General features: G+C 44.9%; 1 protein-coding gene across 2 annotated transcripts; it reads left to right on the top strand.

Moving 5' to 3' along the window:
* Window positions 1–5,561: 5,561 nt before the first annotated feature.
* LOC147307529 (uncharacterized) lies at window positions 5,562–12,627 on the top strand. Of its 2 annotated transcripts, none has more exons than XM_086271756.1 (3): window positions 5,562–5,797; window positions 6,940–7,254; window positions 10,089–12,627. In XM_086271756.1, exons 1-3 carry the CDS (start codon window positions 5,626–5,628, stop codon window positions 11,090–11,092), a joined length of 1,491 nt encoding a protein of 496 aa, XP_086127882.1. In that variant the 5' UTR covers window positions 5,562–5,625; the 3' UTR covers window positions 11,093–12,627. The 2 variants fall into 2 exon arrangements, with proteins under 2 accessions (XP_086127882.1, XP_086127881.1); XM_086271755.1 differs by lacking the exon at window positions 5,562–5,797 and adding an exon at window positions 5,827–6,677.
* The last annotated feature ends 7,547 nt before the right edge of the window (window positions 12,628–20,174 follow it).

Genomic DNA, 20,174 nt, shown 5'->3' with positions numbered 1-20,174 from the left:
TGTGTCCCAGCTGTTTCTCATGCTTGGATCCTGTCCTGTGATCAGCCCTCTGCCTCCGCCCTCTGTGTCGTCACGATCAGCTGGGTGGAGACTGTTGTTTACTATTGTCAGCTGTTTGATATCTGCTGATTCAGGACACAGAGTAACAGGTGTGGTTTAAAGTTCACAGAGGAACCAGGTCACTTTGACCTTTAGAGAGGGGTCTGTCTGAAAACAGGGTGGTGCTTGTCGTGTGCAGCGGTCTGTCCTGGTTTTGGTTAAAGGAGTCTGATGAGGTTTCATCTGAAAATGAAGAAAATGAAACGAAACGCAGCTTTTAAGCTTCTTAAACACAAATGTGTTTAAGAAGTGTGGCAGCCTGTTACAGCAGCTCTGCTCATTCTGAGTTTCTTTCTTTCTTATCTTTTTTCTCGTAATTTTTTTATAACTAACGTATTAGTAATTAGACTCTGCAACCATGTTCTACCGTTTTGTGCTAGTCCTGGTCGTTTTTCTCAGTTTATTTCTACTTTTTTCACCCGTGTCTGGGGACCCAGAGCAGAGATCCTTTGTTTACAGTAAGGATCAGCTGTTAGCGCTGAGTCCTGCAGCGGTACTGCCGGCGGACAGACCCGATATTCCCAGCGAGCTGAGGAGGAAAAGACGGGGGTGTCGTGCTGGGAAGGAGCGCCGTCGCCCGAGAAGGAGACGTTATCGACCATCTCTTCCTTCTGTAATTATTGGAAACGTAAGATCTTTGCGCGGCAGAGTTCAGGAGTCTGACAGCTGTGGGGAAGAAGCTGATAGATAGAAGGCAGCGGGTCCAGATGGCATCAGCTCAAGGGTCGTCAGGTCCTGCGCGGACCAACTGTGTGGGGTGATGGAGCACCTCTTCAACCTGAGCCTGAGGTTGGGAAGAGTCCCACAGCTCTGGAAAACCTCCTGTGTTGTACCAGTGCCAAAGACTTCACGCCCCAAGGACCTCAACAGCTACAGGCCGGTGGCTCTGACATCCCACCTGATGAAGACCCTGGAGCGGTTGGTCCTGGCTCAGCTTCGGCGCCTAATAAGCTCATCACTGGACCCACTTCAGTTTGCCTACCAGCCTGGCATTGGAGCGGATGATGCCGTCATTCACCTCCTACATCGTTCCCTCGCTCACCTGGAGACCGCTGGAAGCACTGTGAGAATCATGTTCTTTGATTTCTCCAGTGCCTTCAACACTATTCTTCCCTCGGTTCTGAAGGACAAGCTGGTGAACTCTGGAGTGGACCATCACCTCACTACCTGGATCCTGGACTACCTCACCGACCGACCACAGTATGTGAGGACTCAGGGCTGTGTGTCGGACAGGGTCGTCTGCAGTACGGGGGCCCCACAGGGAACGGTTCTGGCTCCGTTCCTCTTCACCATCTACACTGCAGACTTCTCCCACAATTCCACCCAGTGCTTCCTGCAGAAGTTCTCTGATGACTCTGCAATAGTCGGCCTCATCACTGATGGGGACGACAAGGAGTACAGAGGACTGACCCAAGACTTTGTGGACTGGTGCCAGCTGAACTACCTCCAGATCAACGCCAGTAAAACCAAGGAACTGGTGGTAGACTTCCGCAGGCACAAGCATTCTCCACTGCAACCACTGAACATCCAGGGTATGGACATTGAGGCTGTGGACAGCTACAGGTACCTTGGTGTTCATCTGAACAATAGACTGGACTGGACTCATAACTCAGACGCCCTCTACAGGAAAGGGCAGAGCAGGCTGTACCTGCTGCGGAGACTCAGGTCGTTTGGAGTGGAGGGCCCACTCCTAAAGACCTTCTATGACTCTGTTGTGGCTTCTGCTATCTTTTATGGCGTGGTCTGCTGGGGCGGCAGCATCTCTGCTGGGGACAGGAAGAGACTGAACAGGGTGATCCGAAGGGCCAGCTCTGTTCTAGGATGCCCTCTGGACCCAGTGGAGGTGGTGAGTGACAGGAGAACGGCGGCTAAGCTGTCATCCCTGATGGACAACATCTCCCACCCCATGCAGCAGACTGTGACAGCACTGAGCAGCTCCTTCAGTGGGAGACTGCGGCACCCACGGTGTGGGACGGAGAGATTTCGCAGGTCTTTCCTCCCCACTGCTGTCAGACTCCATAATAAAGACTTTAACTGATCAAGCACACACATCCATACATATGCAATAATACTAAGTGCAATAATCCTTTCTGTCATCGTTGTATTTTTACTCAGTTGTATATAGTATTTGTATTTGTATTCTATTTTTATCTTATTGTATATTTATTTTATTTTATTCTACTGTATATAGTATTTTATTTTATTCTATTCTGTACAGCTGTGTACTGTATTTATTCTTATTGTATTCTAATTTTTGCCTCATAACTTTTGCACTGTCCACTTCCTGCTGTGACAAAACAAATTTCCCACGTGTGGGACTAATAAAGGTTATCTTATCTTATCTTATCTTATCTTATCTTATCTTATCTTATCTTATCTTATCTTATAAACTCCTGGATGTCATCACAGAGGGCTGATGTGGACGAACATCACCAGGTGACACGAGAACCAACAACAGCTGGAACATGACTGATGCAGCCAATCAGGAACAAGAAGAGGTGAAGCCCCACCCACTCCTAAGCAGGAAACCCTGAGTTTTTTTTTTAATTTTTTAAATAAACTTTATTTGTCGACAACAATATGAACATTAGTTATCCATGCATCTAAAATGTACAGTGAGCATCACAGCAGGAGAAATAAACAAAAAGCAAAAGAAAGGTCGATGTCGAAACGGAGACAAACGGTGTGAACAACAAAGAAAATCATGATGTGCAGCTGAGATAGAGAGGAGGCCTCCTGACATCATCTGGGTAAATCTCATTTATGACTTTAAAGTTAACCTCTTTTACTTTAAGGGGAAGTGAAATATACTTTCTTCTTATCACCTTAACCTCCTTGGATTGAAATTCTTTTAGAATACACAGAGGATGCACAGAGGATGCAGTCTCCATCGCACTCTGCCCTCTCACACCTGGACAACAACAACACCTACGCCAGAATGCTGTTTATAGACTTCAGTTCAGCATTCAATACAATCCACCCCTCACAACTCATCAGGAAACTGACAGACCTGGGCATCAGTTCCCTCATCTGCAAATGGTTACTGGACTTCCTGACCAACCGCCCCCAACATGTCCGGCTGGATAACCGCTGCTCATCTACAATCACGATGAACACCGGTGTACCACAAGGCTGTGTGATGAGCCCTTTCCTCTACTCCCTCTTCACCCACGACTGCAGACCTGCTGATGGTTCCAACACCATCATTAAGTTTGCAGATGACACCACGGTGATTGGCCTCATCAGTGACAACGATGAGGCCGCCTACAGGGAGGAGGTGGATCGTCTGGCTGAGTGGTGCGACAGAAACAACCTGCTGCTTAACACCGAGAAGACCAAGGAGCTCATCGTGGACTACAGGAGGAATGCTGACCCACATCCACCCATCCACATTAAGGGTGGAGCGTGTGAGCAGCTTCAAGTTCCTGGGAGTCCACATCTCCGAGGATCTCACCTGGACGACCAACTGCTCCAAGCTGGTCAAGAAGGCTCACCAGCGCCTCTTCTTCTTGAGGACTCTGAGGAAGAACCACCTGTCCTCAGACATCCTGGTGAACTTCTATCGCTGCACCATCGAGAGCATCCTGACCAACTGTATAACAGTCTGGTACGGGAACTGCTCTGCCTCGGACCGGAAGGCGTTGCAGAGGGTCGTGAAAACTGCCCAGCGCATCGCCGGAGCACCACTTCCTGCCATAAAAGACATCTACAGGAAGCGGTGTCTGAAAAGGGCTGGGAAAATCATCAGAGACCCCAGTCACCCATCACATGGACTCTTCACCCTCCTGCCCTCTGGGAGGCGCCACAGGAGCCTCCGGACTAAGACCACCAGGTACCGGAACAGCTTCTTCCCCACAGCTGTCAGACTCCTGAACTCTGCCTCCTGACATCTGACCCACGTTAAACTCATGGACTGAACATACACAGACCCACAATGGACAACTGTACCCTCAAACACAATAATAACATGGACTGAACCACCACTCACAACCACTAGCACTTTATATAGCCTCTGTAGAAACTATCTACACCCTCACTTATCTTAACTGCACTACTGTATAGCTCTGTGTAAATAATCATTCTGTACATTCGATAATCTTTAATCCTACAACTGTTTACAACTTGCATAGTTCCCATTTCTGTATAGCTGTATATCTCAGATTCTGTAAAGTTATTTATTTCATATTCTGTATAGTTTTTCATATTTATATCCTGTTCATATCCTGTACATAGCTTGTACTCACTACAGCCTGTACATACTTATAGTTATAGAATATTCACAACATACTTCATACTGTGTACATTATAACATACCATAATAGACCCATTTCTGTAATATACTCACATATCTATATTATTGCTAATATATATTGTAATATATCTATATCACTAAAGCACTTCTGGATGGATGCAAACTGCATTTCGTTGCCCTGTACCTGTGCATGTGCAATGACAATAAAGTTGAATTCTATTCTATTCTATTCTATTCTATATAAATTCTTTGAACCTGGTTAGGACCGATTTCATTTATCACAATATTTCTGATCGCCTTGTTTGTAAACCTGCTGTCACCAAAGTGAGCTCTGCAGAGTCGTCCAGGAGAAATGTGCACAGTGTCTTCTTTAATCAGTGATCTCAGGGCGACTGGGATGGCTTTGGTTAGTGTTTTGTCACTCTGAGCATCATCTTACATCAAACTTCTCACAGGACGTCTCATGTTTTAATAAAACCCTATTTTCATCCATAAAATGAGCTACAGCCCAAGTCCCTTTGGCTCTCCACTCATCCGTGTACACAGCGTTTCTACACAGACGACATGCCTGCTGCTCCGGTGTTGTGCCAAAAACTGATTGCTCGTATTTAAACTGCTATAAGAAACTTGTTGGGCTATAATATGTGAAACATGTCAAATGCTTCCCTCATGGATGACATAAAGTCATCTTGAGCCACAAACAACATTCGTGTAACAAGCTAGAAGCCGCCATCAGTTTTTGGCAGAGACTTTTATATAACCTTTATTTATGCAGTTAAAAAAAATCTTATTAACATTGAAAATGTCTTTTGTCAGAGTAAGTTGGCCAAGAGGACAGAAGAACTGGGAGCAAATATTACAATAGTTCAGTAAAAATATTTGAAGTAGCGATAAAGGAGCGGATTGGTTATAATGCAAGTACAACAACACAGAGTTGTAAAGATACTTGAAAAACAGATATTTTTTAATTCTATATAAAACCTCTTTGTAAACCATGTTCACCGAAGTCTGTTTACCAACATACGTAAAGATATTACACATAAAAAACACACAGAAACATTGGAAATCAGTTTTGGCACAACACCGGAAACACTGAGTGATGAGCGAAGAAATGCCAGCCTCGTGCCCTCTGACGTTGTTGCGGTTACACTCCTCACCAGCAGGCGGCGCCTTTCCGTCCACCAGGAGAGCTTCGCTGTGACACGAAGCGGAAGTGAAGAGGAAGCGGTGCCAGTGTTGTGTGTGAGCTGAGTGTGTGAGCTGCGGCAGCAACGATGCCTTCAGTTCAGTATCTGAGAGAGTTCATCAACGAGCGACTAACTGCTGCTGCTGAACAAATATTCTTGGAGTTTGAAAAAACGATCGTCCAGTACGAGGAAGAGATCGACCGTCAGCGCAGACTGCTGGATATCACCTGGAAACCCCAAATCAAGCTGCACAGGACAGGTGAGTGTCCCTCTGAGGGAGCATCCTGATCACCGCCAGGGACGTGCAGAGATGTCTGAGGGGCGGGTGCTCGAGGGCACATAGACCCAGGCTGAAGAACAACTACACACATTCATCAAGACTCTAACATGAATCAGATCACACTGTATCACTGTCATCAGGTGTGTTTTACCTGGTTGGTACACTGTTGGAGGGCAGGCTGTGTTGATCTGAGGCCGAGTCCACAGGAGAGACGCGAGCTGTCAGACACACTCTCCAGTATGCTGTAGCCACAAGTTTGCATCATGGTGCTGATCCAGAATCCTTCCCTAATGTATTAATAGTGAAGTGATGAATGTAAAATCTATGACGAGTCAGTGTGTCTGGCAGATGATTCAGTGTTTGAACTGTGGAGATACAATAATGTTGCTGCTGTAAAATGTTGTCGTGAATGTAAATATAATATAATCACTTTTTAATGTGTTTTCTTTAAAACACAGTGTGGGTCTAATATGTGGAAATGCATATTAGATGTTTCCCCTGCAGCGCCACATCAGCCAGACGGCAAAACGTGCACGCGCTCTCTGCGAGCGTGTAACCAGCGCGCTCTGCCACCGAGGGCGAGCATTGGTTAACAGTCGTCATGTGACTGATGCAAGTCAGATCCAAGGCAGAGAAAAATGCCTCCGCTGCACGTCTGTGTTTATCATCACGAGGGCTTTCCTCCGGAGGTCGCAGGTCTTTGCACTTCAGGCTGTTTCAGTGAATGGTGCATTAAAGGGCTTTCTCTTCGTGGGAAAAAAGAACCTGGTTTGGAGACGTCAGTTCTGCCTTTTGGCTTCAGTTCGCGCTCTCCATCGTACCTGCAGCAGGTCGTCACACAGTCTGAGATGGCGTGCAGGTAAATGGGTGATGACATCAGAGTGGCGTGAGCAGGTGGTGGAGGTGCTCATGGGTGGCTCAGGGAGGACATGTTGGCGACCTTTGACTCTCACTTTAATAAGTAAACGTGTTACAGAAAAAAGCGCTCGGCGTGTATTTATATTCACTTTCATATAAAACATGTAAAGATGTGCTGAACTCTCACACACGAGCGACGCAGTCATGCTGTAAAGTCCTGTTAATGTTTCTGTGGTTGTGACTTCTTTCTTCTGTCTCTCCAGACGTCCCACAGCAGCAGGTCTGTGAGGAGGAGGAGGAGGTTCTCCCTGAGCAGCAGCTCTGGAACCAGGAGAGGAGCTCCAGTGTGGACCAGGAGGAACCAGAAGCTCCACAGATTAAAGAGGAACAGGAGGAACTGTGCAGCAGTCAGGAGGGAGAGCAGCTGGGACTGAAGGAGGAGACGGATACCTTCATGGTGACTGCTGCTGAGGAAGGAGAGCACAGTGAACCAGGAGGAGACGAGGAGCAGCTCCTCTGTCACAGCTCTGCTGGAGCCGAGAGCCAGGATCAACGAGGAAACAAGGATGGAGCGTCAGGTGAGAAGTTGTGTTCTTATGAAGTGTGAGACGAGTTTGACTGAATGTGGTCGTTCCACTGTCCAGAGGCGTCCAAACTGCTGAGAAATATCTTCAGGGAAAATTAGCTGGAGAAGCAGTGATGTGTTTTTAAAGTGAGCCGCTCCTTCACCGGTGACTGTCTGAGGTCAGTCTAATGACGGCTGCTTTCTGTTTGTGTCTCTGCATGTTCTCATAAATGTTGCTGCATTACTTTGACGCTGAAAACTCTTCACAAACTCGAGTCCTCCTGGTAGATTTAGCTAGTTTTCCAGCTCCTTCAGGATGAGTGTCGTGCAGAATCTTTGTTCTCTAATCGTTTTTCCCTCTCAGCCATAAAAGGCTGGAGGGATGTTGTTGTGACCCTGCCAAGCTCCGATGTTGTTCCTGCATCTGCTGGAGCCGCTCGCCTGGTTTGGGAGTCACCGCACCCAGTGCTCCAATTCCCACTAGGACCACTGTTACCGTCACCCCCCACATTTCCCTTTCTGTGCCCCGCTCATGTATTGACCCATGTGCCTGTTCATCTTACCCACTATGATGCCCGACAGGAGCGTCCACGTGGTGCTGAGGCAGGTTATTGGTCGGTAGTTGGAGGGGACGGGTCCCTTCTGGGGGTCCTTGAGGATCAGGACCGTCCGACCTTCGGTTAGCCATTCCGGGTGTCTCTCGTCAGCTAGCAGCTGGTTCATTTGTGCTGCCAGGCGCTCGTGGACTGCGGTCAGCTTCTTCAGCCAGTAGGCGTGAACCAGTCAGGGCCTGGTGCTGTCCAACTCTTCATACTGGAGACCCTTTCTTGGATGTCTGCCACTGTGACGGCAGATGGCTTCCTTCTCTCTGGTGTACCTCTTCAAGCGGTCTTTGCTTGGCAGTTTCCAAAGATTCTTCATTGCACCTTTCTGCAACTGCAAGGATAGAACAGCTGGGTCTAGAGATGCTTTTTGAGTAAAGGTGTAACTACAGCCAGCTTGAAGGCCTGTGGTACATAGCTGATCATTAGAGATAGGTTGATCATATTTAAGATCGAAGCATTAATTAATGGCAGGACTTCTTTGAGCAGTTTTGTAGGAATGGGGTCTAAAAGACACGTTGATGGTTTGGAGGAAGTAATTATTGAAGTTAACTCAGAAAGATCAATTGGAGAAAAAGAGTCTAAATAAGGAGAATGAGGTGAAGTTGGATTTTCAAATTGATGCTGTTGGTCCAGCTGCTAAAATCTAGGGATGCTAATCAAGAACCAGTTCCCAGTACTCCAATTCCTTGGAATCATTAGTCTGCCTACCTATTGATCCCGCTTATAGGTTCTTGCACTCTCGCTACGATCAGCTGATTAGTTTGTGTGTCGGAGGAGGAAAATAGTGGCGTGGTCTCAGCGTGGACAGGAACCTTACTTTTATTTTTATAGGAAAAAAGATGAGAGCGTGATGGTAAAGGGGAGACTGCTCCAGGACAGAAACAGCTGCGTTATGCTGCTAACAAGGAACGAGGAAAATTGATAAGGAATGCTTATCAGTTTCCACCCCTACTAAAATCCCAGTGACCTTGACCTCAAGGTAAGGTAACATACGCGTATTTGCGAGGAGTCTGAGGAGGAGCACTGGTGCACTCAGTACGTTTTCATTATTCCTGAATCCTGATCCCTCTGTGCTTTGAGGATGATTGCGAGTCTGGCTCCTCTGCCTAACCAAACCTTTACCAAGTATCACCAAAGTCTCCACAAGCTAATCAGACCTGGTAGGACTGCTGCTTCACCTTCATTCGGTGTGTGTCGTCGGGGGTCAAGGCCTTGGTGGTCCGATCCCCAGCCAACGAGGCTGGCTATTAGGACATGGAAGGTCACCTCTTTGGTGGGAAGGAGCCGGAGCTCGTGCATTAGGTTAACAGAGACCGGCTTGATATAGTCAGGTCCATCTCTATGCACGACTTGGGCTTAGGAAAATCCTCGTGGATTTGAACTGGAGTCTGTTCCAGTCTGGGGGTGCCCTCAGTGAGAGGCGGTGGGCAGGGATGGGAGTCCCGTAGCCCCTCGGCTTGCTGGGCCCGGGTCCTGACTGTTGTGTGTGTTCAGGACATATAGCTTGCACAGCCTCACTTCAGTGTGTAGGCTGTTGGTACGGTCTCTGACCTTTAGGGGCTCTCCCCATGCCAGAGAGCTCATTCTCCTCCTCCTGTGTTTCAGGTCTGCCTCATAACCGGATGTGATGTGTCGCAGCTCGTCACCCACCTCATAAAGACCGCCATCTTAAATGCCATGCCCCTTTCTTCCCTTTTCCCTGGCTTTGAGCTGCAGTGATTTGGGCAGCATGCTGTAGCTGTGTAAACCCTGTGAAGCTTGGTGTGACTTTGTGTTTGTGAGTAAAGGTAACTGTAGTGATCCACATTGGAAGCATGTTCAGGCTCTCGGAGGTTTTTGTTTCAGCCTTTTCTCCTGTTTTGTGGTGAGACAGTGAGCTCGGCCATTGTACTTTGTTTTCTTCTTTTCTGCGATTTGTTTGTTGTTTTGGCTTCAAAGACCCTGACGCTTGGAGCTTCCCTGTTTGATTTTGGTCCTAATTGGTTCATTTGCATTAATTGTAAAATAAATTGTGTTTTACTGACGTTAACTATGCGGTGGTTAATAGTTTTTTTTCACTTTGTGTTACACCCCATCTCGGATAACACTTTACTGTTATGTGGGCTGTAATAGCTACACCTCCCCAGTGACAGCTGGGTCAGGCTCCACCACCCCCAAGACCTGGAACTGGATCACCATTTATGAAAATGGAGACAATTGTGAGTATACTTACTCTTTTCTTGTATCACTTTTGTCATTTCAGAACTCCCGCATCACCAGAATGTGAAGGAGGTTCTCCAAGAGCAGCAGTTCTGTAATCCAGAGAGGAACCCCAGTCTGGGCCAGGAGGAACCACAAGGACAACTTTTGCTCGAGGACGGGACCAATACCTTTATGCTAACAGCTACTTGTGAGGAAAGTGACCACAGCGACTCAGAAACAGATAGCGAGCAGCTCCTCTCTGACGACTCTCCTGAAACTGAAAGCAGAGATCAAGAAACGAGCAAGCAAGAAGGGTCGGGGTTAACTGAAGATGCAGGGTCAAAGCCAAACAAGGGACGTCAGGGAAAGGAAACTTACCAGCTCAGCTTGCCGATTTCAGTGAGCCAGTGTAATGAGACTTTCAGTATTTCCCGGGGAAAGAAACATCACATGATCCAAAACAATGTGAAACTCTACGTGTGCAAAATATGTCGTAAAATTTTCGTGAGAAGGTATCACTTGTCTATGCACATGAGAATCCACACAGGTGAAAAACCATATTGTTGTGAAACATGTGGGAAACGTTTCAGTATAAAACGCAGTTTGGCTCGCCACATCACCGCTCACACAGGAGAGAAACCATATTGTTGTGAAACATGTGGGAAAAGTTTCAGTGCTAAAAATAGTTTGTCTTACCACATCACCACTCACTCAGGCGAGAAACCATATTCATGTGAAATATGCAGGAAATGTTTTGGTCAAAGCAGTGCTCTGTATCTCCACAAGAAAACCCACACAGGCGAGAAGCCGTATCATTGTGACATCTGTGGGAAAAGTTTTCGTCAAGCTGGTCACTTGTCTCGCCACAAGAAAACTCACACTGGTGAGAAACCATATTCTTGTGAAACATGTGGGAAAAGTTTCAGTCAAAGCAGTGTTCTGTGTGCGCACAAGAAAATCCACACCGGGGAGAAACCTTATCATTGTGAAATATGTGGGAAAAACTTTAGTCAAAAAAGTCACTTGTCTCGGCACACAAAAACTCACACAGCTGAGAAGTTGTAGTCCGTTTGAAAGACTGCGTTCTTCTGTCGGTCAGTAAAAATAATGTTTCAGTAACAGGTGGAGTAGAGAGAGCTCAGAAGTGCCTTTACTTTGTCACATTATATGTGGTTTGTCAAATAACATCAATTCAATTCAATTTTATTTGTATAGCGCCAAATCACAACAACAGTCGCCTCAAGGTGCTTTGTGTGTGTGAATGTGTGGATGACTGAATGTGTAAAGCGCTTTGGGGTCCTTAGGGACTAAGTATACAAATACAGGCTGTTTATTTACCATTTTAATGTTTTTGCTTCTTTTCCTCATCACTCCATCTTTGTGGAAAAGTCTTTCTTCCACTGTGTGTTTTGTTAGTATTTGTAACTGTAGGAAATTTGTATTCTTTGTTTTTTAACCTTTCCTAAAGTTGTTTCAGGATTTGGAGGTGATACTAACAAATTAGAAAAAAATGTGGTTAACATGATGTGAAAGCTGTATAAATAAAGTTTTCTTCTATAATTTCTGGTTATTCAACATTTAATTTTACAGACTGCAGATTCTTGCCTGCCTTTCTTTCCACGAGTCTCCTGGATAAAGGCCTAACAGAGCTGGAGAGAAAGCGAGTGGACTTCTTTAAGTTTTACATTTCATCCACAAAGTTTCTTCAGTTCTAAAACCAATTGGTGGAGAGTCCCAGGTATTTAAAGCCCAGTGAGAGGGTCGCTGACCCACTATTGAAAGTGTGAAAAAGGGTGTGGGCCATCGTAATCTGGAGAGGAAATGGCGTGTCACAAATTTAGAGGATCATCATTTAGCCTGGAGAAATAGTTTGCTGCTTTATAAGAAAGCCCTCTGCAAAGCCAGAACATCTTACTATTCATCACTGATTGAAGAAAATAAGAACAACCCCAGGTTTCTCTTCAGCTCTGTAGCCAGGCTGACAAACAGTCAGAGCTCTTTTGAGCCAACCATCCCTTTAACGTTAACTAGTAATGACTTCATGAACTTCTTCACAAATAATTTTTTTATCATTAGAGAAAAAATTACCAGTAATCATCCCACAGATGTAATATTATCTACAGCTACTCTTAGTACCATTGATGTTAAGTTAGACTCTTTTTCTCCAATTGATCTTTCTGAGTTAACTTCAATAATTACTTCCTCCAAACCATCAACGTGTCTTTTAGACCCCATTCCTAAAAAACTGCTCAAAGAAGTCCTGCCATTAATTAATTCTTCGATCTTAAATATGATCAACCTATCTCTAATAATCGGCTATGTACCACAGGCCTTCAAGCTGGCTGTAGTTAAACCTTTACTCAAAAAGCATCTCTAGACCCAGCAGTCTTAGCTAATTATAGGCCAATCTCCAACCTTCCTTTCATATCAAACATCCTTGAAAGAGTAGTTGTCAAACAGCTAACAGATCATCTGCAGAGGTTTATTTGAAGAGTTTCAGTCAGGTTTCAGAGCTCAGCACAGCACAGAAACAGCTTTAGTGAAGGTTACAAATGATCTTCTTATGGCCTCTGACAGTGGACTCATCTCTGTGCTTGTCCTGCTAGACCTCAGTGCAGCGTTCGATACTGTCGACCATAATATCCTATTAGAGCGATTAGAACATGCTGTAGGTATTACAGGTACTGCACTGCAGTGGTTTGTATCATATCTATCTAATAGACTCCAGTTTGTGCATGTAAATGGAGAGTCCTCTTCACACACTGAGGTTAATTATGGAGTTCCACAGGGTTCAGTGCTAGGACCAATTCTGTTTACACTATACATGCTTCCCTTAGGCAGTATCATTAGAAGACATAGCATACATTTTCACTGCTATGCAGATGACACCCAGCTCTATCTGTCCATGAAGCCAGATAACACACACCAATGAGTTAAACTGCAGGAATGTCTTAAAGACATAAAGACCTGGATGGCCGCTAACTTTCTGCTTCTTAATTCAGATCAAACTGAGGTTATTGTACTCGGCCCTGAAAAGCTTAGAAATATGGTATCTAAGCAGATTCTTACTCTGGATGGCATTACCTTGGCCTCCAGTAACACTGTGAGGAACCTTGGAGTCATTTTTGACCAGGACATGTCCTTCAATGCACATATTAAACAAATATGTAAGACTGCTTTCTTCCATTTGCGCAACATCTCTAAAGTTAGAAATATCCTGTCTCAGAGTGACGCTGAAAAACTAGTTCATGCATTTATTACTTCCAGGCTGGACGACTGTAATTCATTATTATCAGGAAGTCCTAAAAACTTCCTGAAAAGCCTTCAGCTAATCCAAAATGCTGCAGCAAGAGTCCTGACAGGGACTAGAAAGAGAGAGCAGATTTCTCCTGTTTTGGCTTCCTGTTAAATCCAGAATTCAAAATCCTGCTCCTCACATACAAGGTCTTAAATAATCAGGCCCCATCTTATCTTAATGACCTTGTAGTACCATATCACCCTATTAGAGCACTTCGCTCTCGCTCTGCAGGCCTACTTGTTGTTCCTAGAGTATTTAAAAGTAGAATGGGAGGCAGAGCCTTCAGTTTTCAGGCCCCTCTTCTGTGGAACCAGCTTCCAGTTTGGATTCAGGAGACAGACACTATCTCTACTTTCAAGATTAGGCTTCAAACTTTCCTTTTTGCTAAAGCATATAGTTAGGGCTGGACCAGGTGACCCTGAATCCTCCCTTAGTTATGCTGCAATAGATGTAGGCTGCCGGGGGATTCCCATGATGCATTGAGTTTTTCCTTTCCAGTCACCTTTCTCACTCACTATGTGTTAACAGACCTCTCTGCATTGAATCATATCTGTTATTAACCTCTGTCTCTCTTCCACAGCAGGTCTTTATCCTGTCTTCCTTCTCTCACCCCAACCGGTCGCAGCAGATGGCCGCCCCTCCCTGAGCCTGGTTCTGCCGGAGGTTTCTTCCTGTTAAAAGGGAGTTTTTCCTTCCCACTGTTGCCAAAGTGCTTGCTCATAGGGGGTCATATGATTGTTGGGTTTTTTTCTCTGTATCTATGAAGCGCCTTGAGGCGACTTATGTTGTGATTTGGCGCTATATAAATAAAATTGAATTGAATTGAATTGAATTGAATTATCATCCGAGAAACCATTGAGAAAGCTTGCCTCACCCTATCATGTGACCTGCTGAGAACACTTTATGTGAGCGAGGGAAGGATCTGAGACTGCATTGTAGGTGGCATCCTCAAGAGTGACCTTTGACCTTTAGATGCAGATGAACAGCTGAGTCTTGTCCTGTTGAGGTGGTTCTTCCTCCATGTTGGCTACAATATGTGACACCGATGAGCCCATGGCACAGCCATGGCACAGCCACGTTTTTGTAAGGCAAGGCAAGTTTATTTGTATAGCACAATTCAACAACAAGGTGATTCAAAGTGCTTAGGTTTGTAGAAACCCTCGCTGTATTTAAAATATGTGGTAGTGAGGCAGAGGTTTAACAGTGTGCAGGTCTGAGTGGGACTCCTTTGTGGATCTTTGGGAGTCCACAAAGAAGAAGGCAAAGTGGACCCAAGGGAGTACACCGAGGACGGCTGTGTAAGTCCCGGCGTGTGTGGCATCCACAGGAACCTCTGAATCTCAGCTACAAGCTCGTATAAACTGTTTCTACGAACACCAAAGAGCGAAAACAACAAACAGTTAATGGTCACATCATTTCATGAAATGTCTATAAACAAGCAGAACAGAGCCTCGATAGCACGAGCTACCCGAGCGAACAGTACATTTTCTGAAAGCAGAGATTTCACAAATTCCTAAACTGCGAGTTTCGTCACGCTCCAACGTAAATTTACCGAACCAGCCGCAGAAGCAGACCGCTCAATAATAACACAAAGTCAGACTTTTCCTGTTGCTTTCACAGAATAAACATCCATTTGAGACTACAGCTTGTTTCCTGACTAACTCATTCTCCCACAATGCCTCAGAGCTGTTTCCTGTTAAAAAAAAAAATCACAGTTTTCTGCCCAGTTACAGACATTTGATCGTCTGTACCCATGTGGATGCCTTGGGTACAGACGGTGGTATGTAGGGGGGTCAGTGAAGTTGTTGTAGGTAACTGATGACTTTGTCTTTGTGGGGTCTCGTTTTATGGTTTCATGGGTGTTTTTGTCACTGAGGAGTAATTTTGGTGTGATAATCAGTTGAGTTTAGAACAGCAGTTTACCTCCTCCTATGGTCTTCTTTGCTTACATTGTGAGGTTAGACAGAATTTCTTGAACTGGAGAGAGTAGCCGAAACCTTCATCCTCAGTAGGTAGAGTGGTGACCCCATGACCAGAAACCTGGGCGCCCAATGGCTGCCCACTGCTTCACTGAGTGAATGGGTTAAATGTAGAGAGGAATTTCCCCATGGGGATCAATAAAGTATACCTTATCCTGAGTTATATTAATGTATTAATCCCTGTTGTGGCCCATTATGGGCAGCTTTTGTACAGACATGACCAAATTGAATCCTCTGGCTAGCACCTGTCTGACAAGTTCTTCACCCACTCATCCTGGCTGGTTGTGGTGTCTTCATGTTCTCATGGTGTGGGCATTGATTCAGAATGGAAAGTTTTTGTTTGCAGTTTTTGGAGCTTCTGAAGTTGTTTTTCTTTGCCTTTCGTGTGTTGTACCAAGTGAGCTGTGTCCACAAACTTGGGAAACAAACAGGAGGAGCACAGTGAGTTCCTGCAGGGTCTTTTTAATCTTATTTTGGAGTGCATCTATAGTGGAATGGATCTATCCTTTCACTCAGCAGCTGTTTTAATGCTCTCCATAAGATCTGCTCAGCCCTGTTACTCCTGACCATGGACCATTGAAACTCTTGGAAAGCAGTCTGTTTCTGTCAAACAGACTCAGCAGACTGCAGTCACAGTGGCTCCTGTGGTTGAGAAACAGAGCAGATGGATTTAAAAAGGCGTGAAGAAGGTAGTGGTAAAAAATGAACCACACATGTTTCACATGATGATGTCTTATGTGTTGGTACAGGGCATTGAAGATGATAACAGTGGGTGGGTTATATTCTTAAACTTAGTTACAGCGCTTTCAGAAAGACATCTACTGTGATAAAGTCTACTCTCCACCGCTGTGTAATCAATTATTGTAAATGTAAATGTTATCAGGAAATGATCAGACAGGAGAGGGTTTTCAGGAAACACTGTTAAATGTTCAGTTTCTGTGCCATATGTTAAACTCTGGTAGTTGGTGATTCTGTTCTCAGACATGTGAAGCTAGAGACACCGGCAACCATAGTCAATTGTTTTCCAGGGGCCAGAGCAGGCGACATTGAAGGAAATTTAAAACTGCTGGCTAAGGGTAAACGTAAATTCAGTAAGATCATAATTCACGTCGGCAGTAATGACACCCGGTTACGCCAATCGGAGGTCACTAAAATCAATATTGAATCGGTGTGCAACTTTGCCAAAACAATGTGGGACTCTGTAGTTTTCTCTGGTCCCCTCCCCAATCAGACCAGGAGTGACATGTTTAGCCGCATGTTCTCCTTAAATTGCTGGCTGTCTGAGTGGTGTCCCAGAAACGATGTGTTCTTCATAGATAATTGGCAAACCTTCTGGAGGAAACCTGGTCTTGTTAGGAGAGACGGCATCCATCCCACTTTGGATGGAGCAGCTCTCATTTCTAGAAATATGGACAAATTTATTAAACCCGCCCAAAATATGACTATCCAGAGTTGGGACCAGGAAGCAGAGTTGCAGTCTTACACGCCTCTCTGCAGCTTCTCTCCTCCTGCTACCCCCCAAAAACCATCTCCATAGAGACTGTGTCAGCTTCCAAACAGACAAAAAACAAACTAAAAACCATCAACAAACAACTTAAACATAAACAATTACAAAGAAAGAACAATAAAGTATCCACATCTGAACCAAAGAGTAAAACAGTGAAATGTGGATTATTAAATATTAGGTCTCTCTCCTCCAAGTCTCTGTTAGTACATGACTTAATAATTGATCAACAAATTGATTTACTCTGCCTTACAGAAACCTGGTTGCAGCAGGATGATTATGTTAGTTTAAATGAATCAACACCCCCGAGTCATTCTAACTACCAGAAATCTCGAAGCACAGGCCGAGGGGGAGGTGTGGCAGCAATTTTTCACACCAGCCTATTAATCAACGAAAGACCCAGACAGACTTTTAATTCATTTGAAAGCCTGATGCTTAGCCTCGTCCACCCCAGCTGTGAAACTCAGAAACCAGTCTTACTTGTTATCATCTATCGTCCACCTGGGCCTTACACAGAGTTTCTCTCTGATTTCTCAGACTTTATATCTAATTTAGTTCTGAGCTCAGATAAAATAATTATTGTGGGTGATTTTAACATCCATGTAGATGCTAAAAATGACAGCCTCAACATGGCATTTAATCTGTTATTAGACTCAATTGGTTTCTCTCAAAATGTAAAAGAACCCACCCACCACTTTAATCACACTCTAGATCTTGTTCTAACATATGGCATAGAAACTGAACATTTAACAGTGTTTCCTGAAAACCCTCTCCTGTCTGATCATTTCCTGATAACATTTACATTTACAATAATTGATTACACAGCGGTGGAGAGTAGACTTTATCAAAGTAGATGTCTTTCTGAAAGTGCTGTAACTAAGTTTAAGAATATAATCCACCCACTGTTATCATCTTCAATGCCCTGTACCAACATAGAACAGAGCAGCTATCTGAACACTACTCTAACAGAGGTCGATCATCTTGTTAATAATTTTACTTCTTTAACGAGAGCGTCCTCGCTGGTATAACTCTCAATTTCACATCTTAAAGCAGCTAACTCATAGCTGGAGAGGACCTATTGCTACTTTTAATATTAATTGCTACTTAGTCTTTTAGGGGAAGGTATATTTTGTGGACCTTCTTAAGCCCACTGACACACTTCCTGTCGTGGAAGTCTGGGATGAGGGGGCTAACTTGCCCATCCCTGAGGGTGAGATCTCTGACATAGTTGCAATGCACAGAGCAGAGTTCTCCTAGTTTGGATGAAAGTTCCTAAAAGCTGTGGATGTTGAAGGGCTGTCCTGGTCGGCATGTCTCTGCAACATTACGTGGAGATGTGGGGCGGTGCCTCTGGATTGGCAGATGGCAAGAGAAGCTCTAAAAAAAGGGGACGGGAGAGTGTGCTCCAACTACTCCTCGGCCTCCCCAGTAAAGTCCCTGGCAGGGTACTGGAGAGGGGAGTGTGTCTGTTAGTGAAAATTGTGGTTTTCGTCCTGGTCGTGGAACAGTGGATGAGCTCTTTAGCCTCTCAAAGACATTCAGTGGTGCCTGAGAGTTTGCCCAACCAGCCAGCTGACTGCGTCTCTTGGGACAACGGTCCCCAACCCCTGGGCCTCGGACCGGTACCGGTCCGTGAGTCGTTTGGTACCGGGCCGCGAGAGTTGAGGCTCAGGTGTGAAATGTATAGATTTCAGGGTTTTATCGTTAACTCAGCGTTATTTTGTTATCGTTTTTATCGTTTACTCAGTTTTCCTGGGTCTTTTCACGTGTGTTATGAATAAATCTTCTTTTTTTCGGTACCGGTACTAGTTTTATTTTGTTGTATTTATCCGCGACACCTTAAAGGCCGGTCCGTGAAAATATTGTCAGGCATAAACCGGTCTGTAGCGCAAAAAAGGTTGGAGACCGCTGTCTTAGGACACCAGTGGTGGGGGGGGGGCTTCGGAAGTATAGTGTGTATTACTGTAGGGTCTTTACAATATTAAGCCCCATGATTTGGAGCTACATAAACTAAAAGTGTCTGGCTGTCTGTTACAGTCACTCAGTCCCTGCAAACATCGCAGGAGCTTGGTCCACATTGTTAGCTGTAAGTGGGATGCGGCCCAGGCTGCACTTGTCAACGGTTCATACTTGTTATGGACACAATATCAGGTCATAGTGATGACTTTTACGTTTCACTACATACTCAGCTACAACATGCTCTTAAACTTCTTTAAATGTTCTAGCACAACATCTGTCACGTGTTCAAAATACCGCTGCATGTTCTATGTGTAACATAGAACAGCGCCACCTGTGCTATGTGAGAGCTGTTACAGGTCGAGTCATCAGTGCTTGTGTGAGTCGCACTACTTCAAGTAGATACGCGTTGATAACTACGTTCCTGTGGCGGATAAACAAACATGTGACTAATGATCACGTGTTAATCAGTGATACTGCTGTTCACATGATTCATGGAATCTAAAGGAGCTGCTTCCTGTCTCAACAGAAGAGCGACAGATGATCTAGAAACAGCCTGGACACGTTAACCTGCGTACACAAGGGACACGTTCATCATTACAAAAACATGTGCTATAAAGATTTTGTGTAGAGATTATACAGCATGCAGTCATGGAGCTCGCTCCCTCACCTCTGCTCTCAGCTCCAGCAGAGCTGTGACAGAGGAGCTGCTCCTCGTCTCCTCCTGGTTCACTGTGCTCTCCTTCCTCAGCAGCAGTCACCATAAAGGTACCAGGCTCCTCCTTCAGTCCCAGCTGCTCTCCCTCCTGACTGCTGCACAGTTCCTCCTGTTCCTCTTTTATCTGTGGAGGTTCTGGTTCCTCCTGGTCCACACTGGAGCTCCTCTCCTGGTTCCAGAGACAACCTCCTCCTCCTCACAGACCTGCTGCTGTGGGACGTCTGGAACAAAAAAGACATAAAAAAAACAAAAAACATGAAATTTACAAATCTGATGCCAAAAAATTCTGAGAAGTTTTCATTGAAGTCTTTGATAGAGAGGATCAGATGTGTGTTTGAAGCCAAATTCAAATTATTCAAGATCGGACACGATGGTCTATACTCGCCCCAGAGGTGGGAAAGTCACCTTGTTATGCAGTAAAGTAGACAGGCTGGATGCAGCGTACCTGAGAACAAGAACACTTTGTCAAAATAGAAGAAAATATACACAATACAGGGCAGAAGAAATGTTATTTAAACATGTTCGTACTGGTGTATCGATAAGTCTTCTGATGCTTTTTTGTTGTTGTTTTGTTGTGTACGTCTTTGTGTCACTGTACCTGTGAGATATAAGAACCAACATCTGCCAGGAAAAAGTCCCACAGTGCCTCTGTGAGGGTTTTTATTTTTGTTAGTACAAGAGGACGCATAGTC

Source organism: Aulonocara sp. 'chitande type north' Nkhata Bay, linkage group LG18 (genome assembly GCF_057382095.1).
Source record: "Aulonocara sp. 'chitande type north' Nkhata Bay isolate Kocher_YH1m ecotype deep benthic linkage group LG18, A_spYH_male_GT1.1, whole genome shotgun sequence".
Taxonomy (NCBI): domain Eukaryota; kingdom Metazoa; phylum Chordata; class Actinopteri; order Cichliformes; family Cichlidae; genus Aulonocara; species Aulonocara sp. 'chitande type north' Nkhata Bay.
The sequence above is the reverse complement of the archived record's forward strand: the minus strand, read 5'-3'. Positions and strand labels throughout refer to the sequence as shown.

What these genes read in the sequence shown, in the direction of transcription:
- LOC147307529 (XM_086271755.1), top strand. Translation starts at nt 6,308, where the DNA reads ATGTTTCCCCTGCAGCGCCACATCAGCCAGACGGCAAAACGTGCACGC. An exon ending in CAGTCTGAGATGGCGTGCAG is followed by an intron (nt 6,678 to 6,939) that starts GTAAATGGGTGA and finishes CTGTCTCTCCAG; the next exon opens with ACGTCCCACAGCAGCAGGTC. An exon ending in AAACAAGGATGGAGCGTCAG is followed by an intron (nt 7,255 to 10,088) that starts GTGAGAAGTTGT and finishes TTGTCATTTCAG; the next exon opens with AACTCCCGCATCACCAGAAT.